Source organism: Topomyia yanbarensis, chromosome 3 (genome assembly GCF_030247195.1).
Source record: "Topomyia yanbarensis strain Yona2022 chromosome 3, ASM3024719v1, whole genome shotgun sequence".
NCBI lineage: Eukaryota > Metazoa > Arthropoda > Insecta > Diptera > Culicidae > Topomyia > Topomyia yanbarensis.
The window spans coordinates 414,866,790-414,889,620 of NC_080672.1; the positions used below are offsets into that span (position 1 = coordinate 414,866,790).

Consider the following 22,831-nt stretch of genomic DNA (forward strand, 5'->3'; position numbering starts at 1 on the left):
ACCTCAGAGGCTAAAAACTATTGTAATGGTCACCAAATTACTTCTAATCGCAGATCTAGATCACTGATTGCCAATCAAACATTCTTTGAATATATTGTCCACTATCGACGATTCCGGAAGTCCGGAATTCCGGGCATATTCCACAAATAAAGTCACATTGGTTCTTCGGTGATGACTGAACCGATTTTCTCAAACCAAGTCTCAAATGGAAGGCAAAATATGCAGCTGAGTATTGCATCAGAGCCCCTCCGCCCCCCCCCCCCCCGCCTTGCCTTTACATCTCCCTCCTTCATCACTACCGTCCCCTTGGACCACCCTCACGCCCGCATTTCCTTCATCCACCCGGTATACCAAAATAAGATGAAGGATTTCTGACGCATCCTCCACTCCCACTCTACTAACCCCCCCATTCCCTCCACTTTTAAACCCATTCCACCAAGATTTTAAAATATAATCACATGAAGATAACATTGAACTCATGCTGATAAAGCTAATTAAATATTATTCTTTTGCCTTTCTCATATAGAAAGGTTACGCAATTGCTCCAAAAACCGACTTTCTAACCGAGGCCCGGATGGCCGAGTCTCATATAACATTCGGCTCAGTTCGCCGAGATCGCAAAATATCTGTGTGTATGTATGTGTGTATGTGTGTATGTATGTATGTATGTATGTATGTATGTATGTGTGTGTATGTGTGTGTGTATGTACCAAAAATGTCACTCATTTTTCTCAGAGATGGATGAACCGATTTTGACAAACTTGGTCTCAAATGAAAGGTGCAACGTTCCCATAGGCTGCTATTGAATTTCTAATGGATCCGACTTCCGGTTCCGGAATTACAGGGTGATGAGTACGATCACGCAGAAAATGTCGATTTTAAGAAATTCTGCAATGAATGTATAATGGTGAAAATTTTTCCAAAATGTGACCACAACTGCTTCGATTTGTAGTACTAGGTCATTAACAGCCATTCAAAGTCTCTTTGGTCACATTGGCCACCATCATCGGTTCCGGAAACCCCGGCGGAAGTATCTAAATTCAGAATAACAGTCACATCGGTTTCTCGGAGATGGCTAGACCGATTCGGCTAAACTTGGTCTCAAATGAAAGGTATTGCGTCCCCGTAAATGGCTATTTAATTTCATCCCGATCCGACTTCCGGTTCCGGAGTTACAGGCCTGGGCGTGCGATCACATAGCAAATTGTGATTCAAACCGATACTCCGATGAAAGCAAAAAAGGTAAAAATTTCGCTAAAATGTCTCTCAAACAACTTAAATTTGCTGTTCTCGGTCACCGACGGCCAACCAAACTTTCGTTGACTACATTGACCACCATAGATGGTTCCGGAAGTACCCGGGAAAAGCGGCCACCTTTCAAAATTTACGAACTCACATCAGTTTCCCGGAAATGGTTGGGCCGATTTTCATAAACTTAGTCCCAAATGATAGCTATAATATCCCCACAGATGTCTATAAAATTTCGTACGGATCGTTTATATGGGTCCGGAAATATAGACTAAATCGTCCGGTCACATATGAAATTCCCATATAAGCCGGAACTCAATTTTTTTTTCAAAGGGGGACCCCATGAAATTTCAGAAATCGAATTCGTATTTTTGATGCCAAACATCTTAAAAATGCATGAAACGTCGAGATTTTATGTTATCTCGAAAAATTTTTTTTTATAAAGATCGACTTTTTGGGACTTTGCCGATTTCGCACCTTTTTTTCAGTTCAATATTACCATGGCTGTTTTTTCTTTTTCAAAATTTTAGAAGTCGAATAATGATTTATTTTCCTGTATATAGTTGTCATGTGATGTATAATAATAAAATGTAATATATGCATTTTAAAGTTTTAATGGATATAAACAACGCACACATTCTCGTGATTCATGATTGAGAAAGGCACAATTGCACCGCTAGGTGGATTAAAATAGGTTTTTTAGTTTATAATTTGTCACCAAGTATTCAGCCGAGAATTATGCCGGCATTCTTGCCGACATCGATTAAACTTATTCAGTGTCCTTACATCAACAGGGAGTATCAGCAAATTACACAGATAAAATTTTATACGCATCTCTAACCGACCACGCAAAACTAGTGGAAAAGTTGAAGAGTCGATGTACACTATTGAACAGGGCTCGTACGAAACGACGTCAAAATGCAACTTCAAACAGAGGAAAAAGTTTCCTAGGTCCGCATCATTTCTAGCAGGGAGGGAACAATTATTTGTTACAAAATTTTCTTTTCAAGTAACATGACGCATGAGTTTTCGCGACGACTACCTATCCTTTAACAAATAGCATGACAGAAACCAGTCGATCGTTTCCTGGAACAATCATCCCAGTCGGCAAATAGGTCAATTGTCGGTCAGGGCGCTTGTATGGCACAAAGCTTTCGATTGAGAAGCTTGTATCATTGTGAACGTCTTCTGCTGTCATCAAGTAGAGAACGAAGGGATTGGCACTAGTGTTTGCTGTGACGCGATTCCGTACGGCAACACATTTGCAAATCAACAATATACTAGATGTTCACAAATAACTTTAACTACGCTGACGTGTTTACGCGGTTCACAAATCGTGTGTCCAAACGAGGTACATGTAATGGTTCATATCGAACATGAAAATAGGGGCGTGGGGAAATTTGTGAAGGTGGAGTGGATATCTTAAGCCGCCGTCCGTAGCAAGGAACAGTTAGTGCCAGTCGTTTTTTGAAGAAATCTAAGGGCCTGCCTCAGAGTTGTCACTGCCGTAGCCCATTTGAATGGGAGTATACCAGCCTCCCTACAGGCAACTTCAAAAGGTGTACTAGGTAGGAGGTTCGATGCAAAACGAATCGCTACATGGTATAGTGGGCTAAGGCTCGTTACCATACCTTCCAGTTGAGACATGTTACACAACTTTGCTTGACATCAAGGCCCGACTGATGTCAAGCAAAGTTGTGCAAGTACATTTGGTATGTCGTATGCTAATTACTTGCACTATTTTCTTTCTGCTGTTCCAGTCTTCCTTTACATTTGTGAATAGCGGTAGGAAGGACAATTTACGGTCAATCGTAATGCCTAGAATATTTAGTTCTTTTTTGAACGGAATAATGGTTCCGAGTAGTTTCGCCGGCCGAGCAGTTGCTCTGTGCATGATATTGCAACAGTGTTTAAATAAACATTTCTCGGTCGCAATGTTGAAGCCGACTGATTCTAACTACGAACGGTGGCTTGGAGTTTGATTCGTTAGCATGTCTTATGTTTCCCTATGACTACCAAAATAAAATCATCCGTATACACAAAGACAAAAGCACCCTTCGGTAAGGTGGCGAACAATGAGTTCATCCCGATAAGGAAGATTGTCACTGCCAGGACGGAGCCTTGGGAAACCCCATTTGCTTCGAATAAAGAGCTAGATCGACTTCCACCTATACCAACCTGCAAACGTCTATTACTCAGGAATTGCTGCACGAAGAGGCCTAAGTTGCCTCCAATATCCCCATGGTTTGAGTTGCCAGAGAACTCCTTCGGACTACATAGTGTTGTATGCTTTGGTTAGATTTAGAATAACGATGTCGATATGGTTACCGTCGTTCAGGGCCTGGGTTGTCACTTTACCGAAGGTTCCCAAATGTACTCCGGAGCCGAGGCCTTCGCGAAAGACAAATTGTCTGAAATCAAGCAGATTGCAATCTTCCAGGAGCGTGAAAGTCTTCGCTTTACATCCTTTTCATCACCCTACTGTCTCTAATCGCAAGTCTGTCCCATGTAGATAGAGAATCCTATAGAACATGGAACTGAATTGCGATTATGGGCAGCTAGGTGTGCATGACAGAAGATTTATTGGGCGGAAATCGCTTGCTATTCTGGGTCGTTTCTTTCTATAGTATTGGCACAAAAAGAGCGTCAGGTCAGTTATTTTTGGAAGGGCCAACCTTCCCAGATTCTGTTAAAGCTGCGAAGTAGTGCACTCTTTCCGCTTGGTGGAAGGTGCCTCAACATGGGGTAACCTATTTCGTCAAGACCTGTCGGCTTCCCTCGACTAGAACCAAAAGCTGTAGTGAAGGCCAGAGAAGGTTCTATTGTATTCTTGACTGGAGTTCGGCGAGAACTTATAGAAGATGTCTCTAATGCAGCCTTGTGTCTAATGAATGCAGGTGGAAGCTATTGATCGGCTGACAGGAGCTAGAAGTAAGTGCCAGTCTATTTGGATTTTGTTTGTGGATCCGTAGGCAAATACGCCTACGTTTTCCGCTTAGAGCATTAACTCGTCTCCACATCTCAGGTGTTGGAGGTTCGAGACTGATACCATCGATAAATTTGACCCAACTATCGGTTTTGGCTTCTTCAAAGGCTTTTTTCCCATGTTTCTGAGGGGTATTCGGACGACCATTCTTCACAAACGGGGAGATCGCGGGATGTTCCCTTGAGTGAGGCGAGCTTTTAGGATTGCAGCCCCTTCAGGGTTCCATCAGTTTACTGCCTTGAGTGGGGCGACGCCACCGGTCCGGAGGGAAACTCTTACCCCATGCTTTCGATATGATGTCGGTGAGTAGTTACGATCAAAGTCTAGGCTTTTCGAGATTTCTTCTGCGAAGACAGTCGGTGCGACCAGAAATCCATTGTCTTCAGCGTGTGGTTGCTGGTGATAGGTGGTACGATATAGTGATTGGAAAGTGGTTATTATTACTCATATCCGGCGACACCTTCAAGTCGAGTGCTCCGGCGAGAATGCTGGAACAAATAGTCAGATCTATGGCTGACGACGTGCGGCCACGGAGAAACAGAATATTTTGTGTAGTGCGCGATGAAGTCATCATGGTTTTTTGAATCGTGAGACAAATCGAGGAATTTCAATTAATAATAATCTGTAACTCACCTATATTGGCTCGAAGTCCGTGGATATTCCATTGGATTACTAGAGTGGAATCCTTTACGTCTAGTGGGGATGGTGGTGTGCTGAGGTTAGAGTATCTCCTAAGGGTAGCGATATTTGAACTTATGTAGATTTCAGGCACAACTGGAGATGTTTTCACTGGGCTGGCTCTGCTATGTCTTTTGTCCGTTAGGCATCGATGGAGTTGCGTCGGACAAACGCCCCTGGAAAGGCGGTCCGATTTATATTCTAACTTAAAAATAGTAAGCTCACGGCTAGTTGCCCAAAATGGTCGGCTGGGTCTGCTTTTACATTACCAAAGATGCAAGAGGTTAGGGAAATTGTGCAGACTTAACCGATGCATGATGTGGTTTCCTCTCAGTGTAGCGCCATTTGCGTCGTCGACTATCGTTCTGGATCAGGCAGGACGTGCAGCAACATCACCACAACAGCTGCACTTGATCCCGTGCTGATTTTCGCGCCTTCATGCGGGCGAGTGTTTCACTCTTACACTTCTCGAACCTCCTCAGCCAACAGCGCTAGTCGAGCAATAGGACCGCGCTTTCGCTGCCTTGATTTTCACGGATCGCTTTGCGGCCACGTTCGTCAAGAATGGTAAAGTTCACGTCGCGCAACAGTACACCGGGACCTGATTGCCAGCTGACCCTCTTTTTTCTGCTACATGACCACGCAGTTTTCACGGATCGTATAGTCTCGCTCTCGCTCAGCCAGGAAATTAAAAGTTCACGTCGCGCACTTTCACGCCGGGACCGGATTGCAACGGCCGGCAAGCTTAACCCCTTTTTTGTCGATACTGCCACGTGGTTTCACTCCGGCTGTTGCTTTCACGGATAGTGTTGCGGACACGTTCACGATTTTGCACAGCCCGGAATTGTAGAAGTTCACGTAGCGCACTTTCACGCCGGGACCTGGTTGCACAAACCCGCACCAACAGGGGTCGGAGGCTCATCGACTGGGTACGGGACATCCACGGACGGGTCCGTTGCAGTGGGGGGGGGGCTTTTTCCCTAGCAAATTTTGTTATGTGTTCCTTATTGCCGGCGGTGCTATGTCTTTGATCCGTCCGGCTGCTATGAAGGGGCGTAGGATTAACGAACCGCCCCACAGTGGTCAAAATAAGAAAATTCATGCCTCTAATTATATTGTGGCTAAGTCATTAGGTTTTGAATTTTGGTGACTTCAGTCAAATTTTTGGAGTTATAAGGACGGATTTCCAGAAATAGACGGTCATGTTCCAAAATGAAGTGTAAAGGCATTTCTGAAATGTAGCTTTTTACTGGAGGGAGATATTAAGTTTCATTCTTCATCGAAGTTGTAGAGAATGTTATTTAAGGCAATTTTTCTGAAGATATCAACTCTCTAACTACAGCTGTTTCGTTGCTATGAGACTTTTTCGTTAGTACCCTTTAAAAATCGGTTTTTTGAAAATAACTTTTGTTGTACTCATTTCTCTACAACAATGTTCTCGAGATTTTTTTAGATTTTATAAAAACCCACAATTTTGTTGAACATTTTAAGACGCTACGATGTTTATCCGCGGTGCTTGAGACTTCGGGGTTTATTTGGCGAGTTTTGTAGCTATCAATGAGCCATGAACCCGCTATCGAGTTTATGGAAGTGTTGTTGCCGTCCGTTGTTCTAGTTGATGGAAGATTGTATAATCTGGCGGAGCAGGTTAAGGAGTCTGCACTAACGGAACTTGTAGATGGCACGTTTGAGCCGTTTACTTTTCTTCTCTCGTTGTCTAGATCGTTCCTTTGTTGAAGTTTGGTGGATGAGGCAGGGCGGACCTTTTTCTCTTCCAGAGCCCTCTTGGTGATTGTCGAGGCGGCCGCTGTGTTGTTTTGTTCAGTATAATTGGCTGAAAAGTAGGTCGAGGCGCTCATCTGGCCTTGGCTATGGGTTATTTTGTGGAGACTTACTCGGGTTGGAGCCGGGTCCCTGCATTGGTAGCCGCCGGAGACTCATCGAATGGGTACGGGACAACCGCGGACGGGACCGATGCCCTTTGTCTAGCAGATCTCGTTACGCGTTTGTTATTGCTGGCTGTGCTGTGTCTTTGTCCTGTCGAGAACATCAAGGGGTTTGGCGAGAGGTCTTCAGAATTTATTTGGCGAATTCTATAGCTATCGGATCATTATGAGGGACCCGCTACCGGGCTTAGGGATGGGAGTGTTATTGACGACGTACGTGTTACTGGCGAAGTTTTACTTTATTACCTTTCCGCTTGATGGTGTGTAGGTTGCTCTGCTCTGAATCGGAGTTAGTTTAGTTGGCGGTGCCATAGCGAGTGAAAGATATATAGTGGGTCCTACTCTCACAGGCATGTCACATAGTGACTAGAACGAAATTTTCTTCTAGTCACTAGGTGACGTGACTGTGAGAATAGGGCCCAGGGATATGTATATTTTGTGTATATATGTATGTTTCTCTGAAGAGCAGGATAAATGTACAAAAAAAAAATTCAGGGAACGGGTTTGGTCAGCCACCCGACCCGCTAATACAACTGCTCTTGAAAGGAACCTAATTCCTCCCCGGAACTACCTTACGGCATTTCTTCAGGGACGGATCTTTTAACGTTCACAGCACACACACCAATTCAATAACTTAATAGCTAGTTCTTTTCACCCCTTCTCGACACACTACCAGTTTTCGACCGTCCACACAACGTGGCAATTTCTGTGTGGCAGTAGGAAAGCTAGCTGTGGGTCAAGAATTAGTGCTCTTCTGCTACGAGGACAATCTGGGCGGCAAACTTCGGATTGTCTGATTTACTAAACCCTTGTTCCATTTTGCACAAATTCCTCGTCGAGCTCCCGACTTGTTCGCGAACTACTCGGTCTAGTCCCCAAGATTGGACGGAGAATTTCCACGACGAAAGAAGTTCTCAAGCCAACCAATCAGGTGCCGAAGTCAGTTCGGCGATTCCGGTGGAATAGGGTGGTATCTCGTCGCGGTCTACTCAGTCTAGTTCCCGGCGCTGACTCTAGTTTCCGCCGACCGAGAGTTCCCCGGCGAAAGAAGTTCTCCCGATACAGGTTCTTTTTTAGTTTTCGCTATATTTCTTTCGGTCTAACCTGTAGAGTGCCGTGGTCGGTCCGGTGATTCCGGGTGGAGCGTGGCATCCTAGCATCACTGGTGCCCGACGATCCAAACCCGGTGCTCCGTCGCTGTCTATTCGACTAGTCCTCGGCCGTGGATCTAGCCTATTTCAGCAAAGAGTTTTCCGGCGGTGATTGCTCTCCCGAAACTGTTGCTCGCTGTTCTTCATTTCCACTGCAAGGCGTTCATGATCTGCGTCACCACACCACTTTCAGAAACAGCCGTGGTCCGACAGGAGCTTTTCCTGGTGAAAATTCACCTCTCCGTGCTTTCTGTTGACTAACGTCGACAGGTTTGGGATGAGTCGGTAGGTCCACCTTCCTTTCTCCGTATTGTTCGTACGGCCATCAGCCGAAACGTCCAGTTCAGTTTTTCGAGTTCCGCTTGAGTTTCAGCATCGCAGATAGCATTAGATAGCAGACGTCTCGCGCTGTTTCTCGTGCCGCCGACATTTTCCATTATCCTTGGCATGGCTATTGCGTTCGTTGCCTTCGCCGACTTTTCGCAGGGGTAGTCGACGTGGTTATTGAAACTGAACCGAACGTCGATTATCACTCCCATTTTCTTCAGTGCACGCTTCGATACAATCACGTGCCTCGCCGACCTTCATACGATTTGCAGTTCCGGTCCAACAACACCTCCGCCATGTGGTGAGCTATCTGCAGCTTGAGACCGTTCGTCCAGTTCTCGATCGCGTCTACTGTCCCCGTCACCGATACCTCCTCTTCATCAAGTGTCTCACCCATCACCGTTAGTGGCACGTCGTTCACGAAACCCACGATTTTCACTTTCCTGGGCAACCGCTGTGTCAAGACCCCATCGTACATTCCGTTCCGAAGAGTTGGACCGAGAATGGAGTCCTGAGGAACGCCCGCTGTGACTCGCATTGATTTCTGCCATACGTTCGTCTCGTCCAGCAGCACTCTACTCTGGAAGTAGCTCTTCAGGATCCGACATAGATAGTCTGGGACTCTCATTCTGTGCAGTTCTGTGGCGATGGTTCCCCAGTTGCCGCTGTTAAATGCATTCTTCCCACAGCGCAGTATCAAACTCCTTTTCGCTTCTATTTAGGTTCTGTCGATGCTCATTTGCGGAATCCGAATAAGGATGGCCTATACGAGGCCGAATCGCCCAATGGCTTTCCTGGCTTTCGCAGCAACAGTTTCTCTACTTTCCACATTTCGGGGAAGTTGTCTTCATCTAGACACTTCTGCAGCACCATCCTGAACATATCCGGGGTTTTCTCTGATTTCAGTCGTTTCAATGCTTCTGCGAGCTCATCATTAGTCACTTGCCAATCGTTCGTGTTTGCTCCTTCTTCTCTCGCCAGCAAGCTGGATGCCGTCTACCGTTTCAGTTTTCGCCACATTGTGGCGTCACAAGCCGTCACAATGCTTCTTATTAGATCAATCGCATCAACGTTCTCGATTCCGCTGTCCGCTGTGGTGGTTGCTATAGGTATACTCCTCTCATACTCTCCATACTCGCCGTCAGTAAAGGACTGCAGAATGTTACGTTGATGATAGACTTCTTTCCGTCTCTCTGCAATGTGCTAACGGAACCTTCATTGCACAATCGTACGTCTAACTTCGCTAGAGCTTCCTGCAGGATACAGCCTCGTGTGTTGGTTACTCTACTACACCCCTTCACAGCCCGGGCATTGAAGTCAACACCATTGACTACCGGATTTCGGCTGGCCGCTTAATTGCGCTAGTATTATGCTGAATTGCTCACCACTGTCCACACCTTAGAGATGCGTAACAGCTGAACACGAAGACATCCTTGATTTAGGCGATCACGAATTCTTTTATTCACGAGTTTTGTACAGTTAACTAACAGCCTCGCTTGATACATGAAATGGCTCGACCTTTCATCCATTTTGTTCCCGAGATTTCTCTTGCTTTCCGTCATTCTCTCCATATATAACGTGCTACCAGCCAGCGGCCAGCTCACTCGTCCCGGCCCTGCGTTCGGAGGTCGTGAGGGGGTCTTCCGAACTCCCTTCTAAGGCGAGTATTTTGCTGTTTATGACGATCCGCTTCCTGAAAACCTTTTGGTTTCTAGCTTGCCATCGAGTACATTACGTTCGGATAATATGCCGGGACACCTGTTTGGCGTTGACGGTTTGCGGTTGTACTACCAAAACGTCAGAGGACTAAGGACGAAAATCGAGGACGTGCACTTGGCTGCAGCTGACGGTGACTAGGATATTTACGTTCTGACAGGAACCGGGCTTGATGATCGTATTACATCTGTGCAGCTCTTCGGTGCGATAGCAACAGCATTCACGGTCGCGGCGGAGGAGTTTTGATAGCTGTTTCTTCCGCACTTGTCTCCTGTGAATTTGGTGTGGATAGTTCATCATGCATCGAAGCTGTTTGGACGAAGATTACCACATCAATGAAGTGCTACTTTATTTGCGCTGTTTACATTCCTCTTGAAAAACGTCCTGACTGCAATATTAGGCAGCTCCATCTAGACTCTATAGAATGCATTTCTTCTCAGGCAAATGCAAACGATGCGATGGTAGTGCTTGGTGATTTCAACCAACCAGGACTTATGTGGGTAGCCTCTGAGCGTGAATACGCTTACCCTAGCCCGTCATCCTCGACAACGAATCATGCCAGCCGTTTACTACTGGACGGGATGGCTTTCCACGGACTAAATCAAGTAAACACGATCTCAAACCACCAATCTCGTTTTCTGGACCTCGTCTTCGTAAATGGGATTGCCTCTGCCTGAGTGTTCTGTGAGTAAAGCTTTCAATGTGATCGTTCCTTTGGATAACTATCATCCCGCTTTAGAAATAACAATTTCTACCAGTAGCACCCTGCAATACGAAGAAGCTTTAGTTGCGGATCATCGCAATTTTCGCAAAACTGATCTAGCTACATTGCGCCGCTCCCTGTTGTTGATCGACTGGAGTGTACTACTTGATCATGTGGATGTGGATGCTGCAGTTGACCTTTACAACCGACTACTGCTTGACTGTGTTGAAATATCCGTGCCTAAATATCAACCTCCTAGGAAGCCTCCATGGTCTAACGCCATGCTTCGGAATCTAAAACGTACTCGTGCCAAAGCTCTTCGAGCGTACACTGATCGACGATGTACTTTTCTCAAGCGCTTTTTTGCAATAGCCAGTAATGAGTATCGTAGTTACAATAAACTGCTGTACAAACGATATGCGAACCGCATTCAACAAAACTTACGAAGAAATCCGGCTTTTGGTCTTTCGTTAACACGAAAAGAAAAGAAACTGGCCTCCCATCTAAGATGGTTTACAATGACGAAATAGCGACTACGGCTACGGCAAAATGCTCACTATTTGCCAGTTACTTCTCGGGTGTTTTCACGACTGATGTGCCATCTGTAATCGAGCTCAAAAATGCGGTTCGTGATGTTCCTGTTGACGCTGTAGATATGGATGTATTCACAATTTCAGACCAATCGGTTCTCTCTGCAATTCGGAAACTAAATCGTCGTTTGCTCCAGGACTAAGCGCTATACCCTCTACTATACTGAAAAAATGCTCCGATATTTTAGCGATCCCACTGGCACACCTTTTCAATATGTCACTTCAACAGCATAAATTTCCTAATGAATGGAAGTGTTCGGTGATGTTCCCGGTGTTTATAAAAGGTGACAAATCCATTATCGAAAACTACCGTGGTATTACTTCATTGCAAGTCGAGTCGAAGGTTTTCGAATCGCTCATCAACGAGGCGCTGTTTTCAGCTTGCCGGCACTACATTAGCACTTGTCAGCACGGTTTTTCCCCGGTAGATCGGTTGAGACGTCCTTCTGCACAGAACAAATGTCCAAACAACTGCAGGTGGACAGATCTACATTGATCTTAAGGCTGGTTTGACACTGTTAACCATGAAATACTGTTAACGAAGCTTGCTAAACTTGGATGCACTGCCCGATTCAGCCGTTGGCTGCGATCATACCTAATTCACCGTGAAGTCGTTGTCTAGATTGGTGACAATGTATCTGAATCCTTTTCCAACCATTCTGGAGTTCCTCAAGGGAGTACGCTTGGTCCGTTACTGTTTACACTGTTCGTGAATGATGTGGTTTTCATCTTGATGCGTGGAGGAAAACTGTTCTTTGCTGACGACTTGAAAATATTTCTAGTTATAAAGAAAGAAGCCGATGGACGTGAGCTACAGTATCTCGTTGATACCTTCTACAGTTGGTGTAAAAGAAACATGATGGTTGTTAGTGTTGCTAAATGCTTTGTTATCAGCTTTCATCGAACAAGGAAACCATCACTTCTCAGCGATCATTGATAAAGCTAATCGTCTACTAGGTTTCATGTTCAAAATATCCAATGAATTCTAGGATCCTTTATGTTTCAAAGCTTTATACTGTTCACTGGTGCGCTCACAGTTGGAATTCGCGAACGTCGTATGGTGTCCCTACCATGCAACTTGGAGCCAAAGAATTGAAGCCGTCCAGCGCAGATTCATACGATATGCGTTACGTCAATTGCCTTGGAATGATCCGCTCAAGTTGCCACCATATGAAGACCGTTGTCGATTATTAGGACTACACACCTTACACGACCGTAGGCACGCCTCGCAAGTTCCCGATCTCCTATCGCAAATTAACCTGTACGCACCAACCCGTGTCCTTCGTCCTCGAACACTGCTACAGACTGAAATGCGCAGCACTAACTACGCTGCCAATAGCCCAATATTAGCAATGGTCCGTCGCTTCAACGATTTTACCGACACCTTCGACTTCGTCATTAGTTCTGCACAGTTTCGGAACCGTTTGTTGTCACGTTAGGTTAATTATGTATAGTTTAGTCATAGTTATAGTTCATTAAGACTCAGTGTCAGATGGACTGAAATTGTTTAAATACAAATATATAGATCCTCTGTGTACTTGAGCCATTTAGCCTCGAACTCCACTCGGGGTCATGTACCTCCCGTTTTCGTGAGCTTTTAGTTTCCAGCTTTGTTGCGATCTACTCGAATATTTCTCGGCGGTGAAACTGCCGTATGTCCGTTTCGTGAACCAATTAGCTCCCAGTTTGTCACGATACACGTGAGCTATTTACCTTCTCGCTTCGTCGTGATCTACCCGGTGTAGTCCTCGGCGGTGGACCTAGCCTCCACAACGGGCGAACCGGTAGGTGCCGAAGTTTATCGCCAATTTTTACTACAAGGAAATATTCTCAGAGAATTTCATTGAAAATATTAGGTAGATTTTTGTCGAACATATTGAGTTTTTTAAATTTCAATAAAATATTTCGGGAAGGTTTAGGACTCAATCCGCCCTCTCTAGTATGCCACTGGGTTGACTGCTACCAAATTGAAAGTAGATTGAATACGTTGTCTTGGGTATGACCCCAAGTCTCTCTTGTGCAGCTGTATACAAAGGAGGGGTAGAACCAAAGTGACATTTAATAAAATATTATTCTAAAAAGCAAAACACAATAGCCAGTTGAAAATTTCCGTTGCCGCACAACATCGTTGGATAGTAGTAGCGATCATTAGCGTAGTGAATACACCTGACATTTATCCCTTAGTGTTCCATTTCTCAGTCATATTTCGTTTCAATTTGAAGCATCAACAAGCAATCATTTTCATCGGAATGTTTTTGTTTCTAGTGTTCAAATTGTCATTCACTTACCATTCAAAACACAGTATCTTGTTTATAATCAACCTATTGTTATTCACTTCGATTATTATATTTGTTCTCCTTTCTTCACTAACTTTACGCGCGCTCAAATCTCTTCCCACTGAACTGATGTGTCTAACACCTGCTCTCATTCTGTAACAATTTAATTTGCTTTTCTTTCCCTTCCGTTATTAAACACTGTCTGTATGATTTATTCTCGGATCACTAACATTCAATAACACATTAATAATAATAATAAAAAAAACCTTCTATTCGTTTGTATTCATTGTTTGCCGTGTTGTTTCTGTGTCGTTTCGATATCGTTTGTATTTTTACACCTGCTATAATCACAACATATGGATAAACTCATTGAACATTGTCATCACACCTAACTAACTGTACTTAATATTCATCGCAAACTATACCTACTTCCAAAAACAACAGTTTATTGATTACCTATTCGATACCGTCGACTTGTAACTTAACCATACCACTAGCGAAAGATATTACTAACTTATTTTTACTGTATTCTTTTTGTGTACTACTCCTGTTGAATGTATCAATAAACTACAATTTTATCGGAAACATACAAAATGTGCGACTCGTATCAACACCCTTTTGTTTTTAACTTGATTTGTCTATTATCTTTTTGTTGTTCTCCACCTACCGGATTCTGGTAACAACATTCTAACAATCAAAAACAGCGCTACCGTTCGCTAACCGGTATCGAAAGCTACCAACGAAACGACATTCGCATTCCGCTGTTCGACAAGGAATCGTCAGATTTCTGCTTCGAAAAAAGCCGTGAACTACTGAGCAAACCGTTCAACCTAGACATATCGACTGCAACGCTCGACAATCGGCATTTCGATAAGAAAACACGTGACTTGATAGGGGAGAATCTGATGGACATTGAGAAGACGCTGAACGCACTGAACTTGGATTTCCTTCAGACGTATCAGGAGTTGGAAAAGGCTGACTCGGCTGAGACACTGTTCGGCGAAAGTTACGGCAGTGGAGGGACACCGTATCGGAAGAGTCCTCCAGCTAGTTCCCTGGTTCGGGGATCTTCGCTGGAAAGTGGGTCTAAGACCATGTCAATACCAGGAGAAAAAAGTGGGGGTGGAAGTGGAGGATCGTCTGTGACAGGTAAAAGTCCACCGGCGAAAAAGCAATACGAAATGAATTTGTATTCCGAGTTGAATGGCAGCGGAGGAACAATGCGTTCACCGAAAGGAATTCCCATCAGGGATTTCAAATTCCGTCAAACGATCGATCCCCGGTGCAAGGATCGATCAGATTACTATAATATGAAAAACGAATATCTGTCGGATCTAACGCGAAAACAGCAAAGTCAGGTGCTTTCATCATCTCCCGTTAAAAAGACTGCAAACTCGAGCAATCAATCGATTAATCAACTTTATCAGATTTATAAATCTCCTGTGCAAAGTAGCAAATATGATGACGCTAGTACGATATTAGGCTCCGCAAACCAAAACCGTCAACGTTCATTATCGTTCACCGAAAACTACGAACTAAAGTCGCCGACGTCGATCGAGGCTCAGCTGTTGAACATTTGTCAATCCAAGCCCACTCAACGGCCACAAAGTCAACCCAAATCCACATCACGAAAAGTGATCACTTACAAACCGAAAAGCATTCGAGCGAGAAACCTTCGCCGACTGAGCTACAATCCCATCAGTATGATCGATAGTTCGTCATCTAGCAGTGAAAGTGAACTGGATCGAAACCACGCCCAATCCGAGTGTGACATTCGTTCGAAGATAAACTCACGCCGAAGACGCCAGTACATGCAACGGCGTTCGAACAGTAATAGTGCCAGTAGTCAGGACAAACTTTACGGTTCGAATGCTAGCATCAAAAGCGCCCCTCAGTATAACTACAACAGTGATCGACAGTTCTACAACTACCCCTTCAACTACACCGATTACGCAGACAATGACGATGACGAGAACATCTACGACTTTGGACGAACGGTTCCGCCTCCGCCACCGCCAGCCAAGTACGCGAATGATCCGCCTCCGTCATTTGCGAACAAACCCCTTGAGCGGGACTATCTCTATTCGGAGTTTGACGTTTCGAAGCTGACCGGTAAGAGTCCAACCACTCAAAGCTACTTCACTGCCCAGCAGCAGCAGCAGCCAAAGCAGGTTCAGAAAACATCCAATCCACTCCCGCCACAGATTCCCGCACCGACGGCAGTGGCAACGGCAGCGGTTCAACCGCAGCTGAAAGTTCAACCTCAGCCCGGGTTTCAGTGGCCGGAGAAGATTCACGGTGCCGTCGTCAAGCACAACGACATGCTGTGGCGGCAGAAACAGCTCTACAGTGGTCCGGTCAGTTCCGGCGGTGGCACTGGTGTTACTCCCGCTGCTGGCACTGGAACCGGTGGCGTCGTCATCATCAAGGACAATCGGTACTCAAGCGAAACCTCGTCCACCGAGACGGATTCGGTTGATTTTCGGCGTGAGTTTGTACCCATCATGCCACCCAGTCCGGCTCCATGAGGGTATCAGAAGGACGAGGTTAGGATCGTGTGATTGGCTTGGCGTGCATTGAGTTGCATGGCGAGGGAATTGAATCGAACCGGTCGCTGTGCTCCGCACTAGATTGGTTGGATTTGGTTTGGCTCTCGATTGCGACGTCATTGTATACTTGATAACAGCTCGTAAGTAATACGTCAGCGTCATTCGCTACTTTCTACCATCGTCCTCAATTTTTAGTTGCGAAATTTAATACGTAATAGTACCATTAAGGCGGTATTGGGAGGCGTTAGTTATGAGACCATCCAGCCGGAAAATATTTGGCTCCCTCTCAAAAAATTTGATCGCGTGATAATTATTTCGTAAAATTCCTAAACGTGCGTTAACGTGGTTAATTATTATCACTTACGATATTTCGGAGTTTTGACCGAAATTCCGTCCTTCTCAACGGCCTTACCATTCTCAGTTCTGGAATGTTTGTTTGCTTTTCGATTAGTCTGGGTGGACCCTCAGTTTGTCCATCACCATCAAATTGATGCTAGATTGTTAGTTCAACAATTTAAAGTGCAACACCCCTCTCTAGAGGCAGTGTTACGATCACTGTCGCCAATGCGATAATCATGGGTTCTTCCTGGGACCTCATAATAGCCCAGGGATAGCATAAGGGTTTGTGCATTGGGCCTGAGTCCCAAGGGTTGCAGGTTCAATATGATATGAAATTCTAATCTAGCTTCATAATACAAACTCAACTGGCTTGTTTCAAATCGGTGTTCTGGTTTCTCCGCGAAGTCCTCATCATTACCTAGACTACTCTCTAGGTCTGGGCGTTGGCCTGTGAGTATCTCTTGATCATTGGTCGGTCCCAGTCCCGTTCAATCGTATCGTCTGCATCACCTTGTAAATCCATTTGGTCTTCAACGTCTTCCTTGTAAACATGACTTCTGAGGAAGGTTGCTGAACGTCACCCTTAAGTCAGAAAACGAATGTGATTTGCCGTGTCACCAGCGCAACAATTGAACCAGAACTCGATCCAATATCTAGTATAGCGTCCTGTAGAAGTTTTTCGACTGCAGGCTTGGATGATCAAGGACTCTCTTCATTCAACTAGTAGCCTTGAGGTGTGTGGACTTTCAGCAGAAGGTGTGTTTTCTCCTGTTAGATTTTTTTTTTTTTTTTTGAAACAGTTGAATAGCGTGCAAAGTGTTCGATTGACCGGCTATGCTGTTCCCGTCTCCTGGATATCCTTTCACCTACATACTTCTCCAAGGATGAGCAATCCTTCAAGTTACACATCTTAGGAAACTTTCCGGTATATGGGAAAGCTGTTCTGTGACTTGATCAGGCTTGTTTGGACCTTTTTGCCAGGTGAACGATGGGTCTTCTATCGGCACTCCGTGGTAGCTAGTTTGTGTCGTCTTCCGCTCGAAAATATTTGGTCCTCCGTTAACATAGACCACACTTCGTGATCGTAGTGAATAATCGGTCGAATAAGCTTCGCGTGGTAGCGTCTGCAAGGATTTTTGAAGTCCAAAACAGGCCTGGTTTCCTGCTAAAAAGGTTTCTATTTTTATTTGCTGATGCCATTGTCGGCGATCACCATTGTGACCGAACTAACCGTATTTCAGACTTCCAGGTTGTTGAGTTTGCGCCACCAGTCTCCATGAACTTCCGCGCATCTTCCTCAATTGCACACAGCCAGCGAGTCGAGATTTCTGTCTAGGGTTTCCGCTGAACATAGCTGGTCTCTCTTCTGGAATTCGCGCTACATGCTCAGCCCTCTGTAGTCTTACTTACCTTACCGTTCAGGCTAGAGCCTTGCAGTCTTCGAAGGGTCCGCAGGTCGTCCTATATCTGGTCGATCCACCGTGCTCGCTGTGCGGTCTTCTTGTTCCTGTAGGGTTGCCCTCAGAACCGTCTTCACCGGGTCGTCATCCGACATTCTTACGACGTGTCCAGCCCACCACAAACGTCCTATTTTTACGGTATGTGCGATGGATGGTTCTTCCAGCAGCTGATGCAACACATGGTTCATTCGCCTGCACCACGTTCCGTCTTCCATCTCCACCATAGATGGTACGCAACACCTTTCGTTCGAAAACTCCGAGGGCGCGTTGGTCCTCCACGAGCATAGTCCAGGTCTCGTGGCCGTAGAGGACCACCGGTCTAATCAGCGTCTTATAGATAATCAACTTCATGCGGCGGCGAATTTTGTTCGACCGGAGCGTCCTCCGGAGTCCAAAGTAAGCACGATTTCCCGCCAAGATCCGTCTCTGAATTTCTCTGCTGGTATCATTGTCGGCGGTTACCAGTGAGCCCAAATACACGAATTCGTCGACCATCTCGATCTCGTCACCGTCAATCCGAACTCGGGATGGGAGGTTCACATTATCGTCTCTAGAACCTCTTCCTCTCATGTATTTTGTCTTCGAAACGTTGATGGCAAGTGAATCCTGGTGGCTTTCAGTCTGATGTACGTTTCCGACATCGCCTCAAAGTTTTGTGCCATTATGTCAATGTCGTCGGCGAAGCCAAAAAACTGGACGGACTTCCTGAACATCGTGCCACTCGTGTCTATCCCCGCTCTTCTTATTACACCTTCTAACGCACGATAGACCATCACCTTGCCGCAAACCTCTTCGAGATTTAAAGGGACTCGAGTGTCCCTGATACTCGAACAACGCACATAACCCGATCCATCGTCGCTTTGACTAACCGTGTTAGCTTATCCGGAAAACCGGCATCAGGCACCACAGCAATGAAAACTCTGAGATGCAGTTGACGAAGAAGTCCTCGATGAGGACTCGGGTTGACGATTCTGACTGCAAATGAATGGCAAACCGACACCAATGCTGACGTTTTCACTAAACCGACAATATTATTTTGCGCACTCGAACAAGAATACTTCACAGTTGAACGGTTCATTTCTTCACTATAAAAAAGTCAGAATTTGCAGTACCAAGAATTGTTTTACAATTTTGCGATACACAGTTTTTCAACATAAACACATTTTAAAAAGACTAACATTTAAGGCTGTGAACCATTTGGTGAAATTTTTAACTTTTAGCTAAAATCTGACACTTTGAAAGTTATTTGCAAAATAACCCTACTCTGGAGCATGCACTGATAAAATCAAGTGCCCATTAATGCGTAGAAAACTACGCATTTTCAATAAAAGTGGAATAACCCATTAAATGGGTAAAGCGTTTGTACCCATAAATGAGTACAGACCTTGTACGTCAGGCCGGCAAATGCCTGGGCAATGCGCAATACAGACCCGGTGGTTAGCCACAGTGGTCCTTAGCCTCTTGCCCAGGAACTCCTATCTCTACCTCCCCGCGGAACCGGCTGGGATACGAGTAGCCATAGGAATGTTCGGGTAGCCAACTCGTTGGGACTATGGTCGTATGCTGACAGGGAAGGGGGGCCGTGTAGTTGCCGGCATACAATAGCGCTACGGACCACCCGTTCCGGTGATATGGGCCCACCAAACGGGGTAACCCCAATTCCAAGGCGTGAAGCGATCCGTGCCGAGGGATGAATGATCGGGGGGGTGAAAATGATGCCCGATCGTTAACGGAGCCTGTGGGGTACCTGGGCACCCCCCACAGTAAGTGTCTCTTACCACGTTAATGCGGAGCTCTGGCGTGGCGGACCTATTTTCTCGCGCAACTCGTGGGTCTTAATATGAGTCTTTGCAATAACAATAAAAAAGTATGCGATAAGGAGGCGGAAGTGTTTACGGCGCTGAACCCCTTTGCCAAAGGGGGTCTGGCGAGGTCTCCCCCAACAGGGGCTGACAGCGGAGTGAAGGTGGCCGCAAATAACGGCACCAATGGTGAAATGGAGGTGGTAGGAGATGATACTACCAGCACGCTTGGCGGACCACTACCTGCGATGCAGGAAGTTGCCAAGCAGCTGGATAGCATCATCGAATTCACGAGCGGGAGGAGTAACATCAGTAAGGATCTAAAACAGAACCTGCTGGTGCTTCGTCAGGCTGTTCGAGTCGCAAGACAAGAACAAGTAGCCTACATGAAGAGGTGGACGGAAAGAGAGAAGGCCGACCGCGGTATCCAAACCGAGGCCTTCTCCTTCCATGGCGGAGCGACGATGGCGCAGGAGGCGATAGATTTCGCCTTATCGGCCACCAAACGCTTAATGGAGGGGGAGACTGCGAGTCGGCCTAGGCCTAATGTAGGCACGCGCAGCAATGCCAAACGACGGGCAACCAACAAGGCCAAACGTCGCTTGGGTGGTGCGGATCCGGGTGCGAAGGATCCCGCAGGGCGGCGTCCCGAGAAGGCGACCTCCCAGCCAAAAAAGGCGAAAGCCGCCAATCGGGCGCGCACTGCGGAGCGACCTGGCACCAGCCTGCCGGCGCCATCGGTACAAGATGGCGAATGGCAGGTGGTTAGCAGGGAGCGGAAGTCCAACGCACCTCGACCCGCTAAGAAGAAGGCGAGGGATAGAGGAGAGGCCCTGTTGGTGAAAACCAACGGGGGCAGCTATGCGGATGTCCTAAAATCGATGCGGGCGGCTGAAAGCCTCTCGAATTTAGGACAGGATGTGCGAAGCGTCAGACGCACCAAAGATGGCGAAATGATCTTGGTGTTGAAGCGTGGATCACAATCCAATGGAGTAACGTATAGGAGGTTGGCCCAAGAGGTCTTGGGAAACGGCGCTCAGGTGAGGTCGTTGGGAGCGGAAGTGACTCTCCAGTGTAAGCAACTGGACGAGATCACAAACGCAGAGGACGTCGTCTCGGCCGTTAAGCAGCAGTGCGGCGTCGAGATCGATCAGAACTCTGTACGTATCAGGGAGCGGTTGCTTGGCACGCAGGTAGCTTACTTCAAGTTACCGGCCGCGGAAGCCAAGAAAGTAACCGACAAAGGGAAGTTGAAGATCGGATGGTCAGTATGCCCAGTTAGCATACTCCAGCCGCCTTCAGTGGACCGATGTTTTAAATGTCTGGAGCCAGGCCACAAGTCATACGACTGTAAGGGCCCAGACAGGAGCAAGTTGTGTCGTCGCTGCGGCGAGGAGGGACACAAGGCGCTGAAATGCGAGAGGGCACCCAAGTGTCTCATCTGCGCTAGCAAGAAGCAGGGCCGCAACCATGTTATGGGCGGACCTGCTTGTCCCTTCGGGGAGGCGGGAAAGAGGAAGTAATGGCAATCGTCACACAGCTGAATCTTAACCACTGCGCACCTGCTCAGCAGTTACTGTGGCAGTCGGTATTGGAGTCGGGGACAGATGTCGCCCTTCTATCCGACCCGTACAACGTCCCTGCCGACAACGGCAACTGGGTGGCGGACGGGTCTGGAATGGCGGCAATCTGTGCAACGGGTCGGTTCCCGGTCCAGGAGGTAGTACAGTCCTCTGCGGAGGGTGTCGCGATTGCCAAGATCAATGGTGTGTTCTATTGTAGCTGCTATGCCCCACCTATGTGGCCAATAGAACAGTTCAACCAGATGATCGATAGGCTCTCGTCTGACATGGTGGGACGAAAGCCGTTTGTCATAGCGGGTGACTTCAACGCTTGGGCGGTGGAGTGGGGCAGCCGCTATACAAATGGTAGGGGCCAAGCGCTTCTGGAGGCGCTTGCGAAACTCGACGCAGTGCTAGTCAATGATGGTTCCGCTAGCACATTCCGTAGGAATGGGGTCGAGTCGTGGATTGACGTAACGTTTGCCAGTCCAAGTTTGGTCCCAGACATGGACTGGAGGGTAGACGAAGGCTACACCCATAGTGATCACCTAGCAATACGCTTCAAGATCAACTTTGGTGTGCAGCATTCTAGGGCGGGTAATCCCTGTCAGGTACGCGGGTGGAAGACCAATCACTTCGACAGCGAAGTTTTCACCGCGGCCCTGGGACTGGAGGTCAACACCGACAGTCTAAGCGGGGATGCGCTGGTAGCTGTTCTATCACGCGCGTGCGACGCCACTATGCCGAGGAAGACCCTGCCAAGAAATGGCAGACGCTCGGTATATTGGTGGAGTGCTGAGATCGCAGCCCTACGGTCAGCTTGCCTACAAGCTAGACGTAGGATGCAGCGAGCCCGCACTGAGGAGGGTAGAGTGGAACGACGTGAAGTGTTTCGTGCTGCGAAATCGGCCCTTAACAAGGCCATCAAGCGCAGCAAGAGAGCGTGTTTTGACAAATTGTGCGAGGAGGCCAACGTGAATCCGTGGGGCGATGCCTACAGGATCGTGATGGCAAAGACCAAAGGGGGCTCCTCACCTCCTGAACGGTCGCCAGAACGGTTGGCGAGAATTATCGAAGTACTCTTCCCGTCCCGAACCATAAGTCCCTGGCCCCCAGCGCCGCAAGGCACGGCGGGTACGGACGACATGGTGGCCCCGGTGACGAACGAAGAGCTACTTGCAGTTGCTAATTCTCTAGCGGTGAATAAAGCTCCAGGGCCTGATGGAGTTCCAAACAGCGCTCTCAAGTCAGCAATCATGGCGAACCCGAACATGTTCAGGTTGGCTATGCAGAGATGCCTTGACGAGTGCCGTTTTCCGGATAGATGGAAAAGGCAGAAGCTGGTACTGTTGCCGAAGGCCGGGAAGCCGCCTGGCGACCCATCGGCGTACAGACCAATCTGTCTGATTGACACGACGGGCAAATTACTTGAGAGGATTATCCTCAACAGGCTAACTCCATACGCAGAAGGTATGGAGGGCCTGTCAAGTAATCAGTT

General features: G+C 46.8%; 1 protein-coding gene across 3 annotated transcripts in view; it reads left to right on the top strand.

Annotated features, from left to right (window-relative positions):
- Nucleotides 1-22,831, top strand: part of LOC131692785 (activated Cdc42 kinase-like) — a 102,850-nt gene that overhangs the window by 66,300 nt on the left and 13,719 nt on the right. For 2 of the 3 annotated variants that reach the window (XM_058980051.1, XM_058980050.1), the window contains exon 8: nucleotides 14,326-17,286. The exons of the other annotated variant lie outside the window; for it this stretch is intronic. In XM_058980051.1, coding sequence (XP_058836034.1) covers nucleotides 14,326-16,149 — 1,824 coding nt within the window. In that variant the 3' untranslated portion in view covers nucleotides 16,150-17,286. Of the gene's footprint in view, nucleotides 1-14,325; nucleotides 17,287-22,831 lie in introns of those variants that run through there. 3 annotated transcript variants of the gene reach the window in all.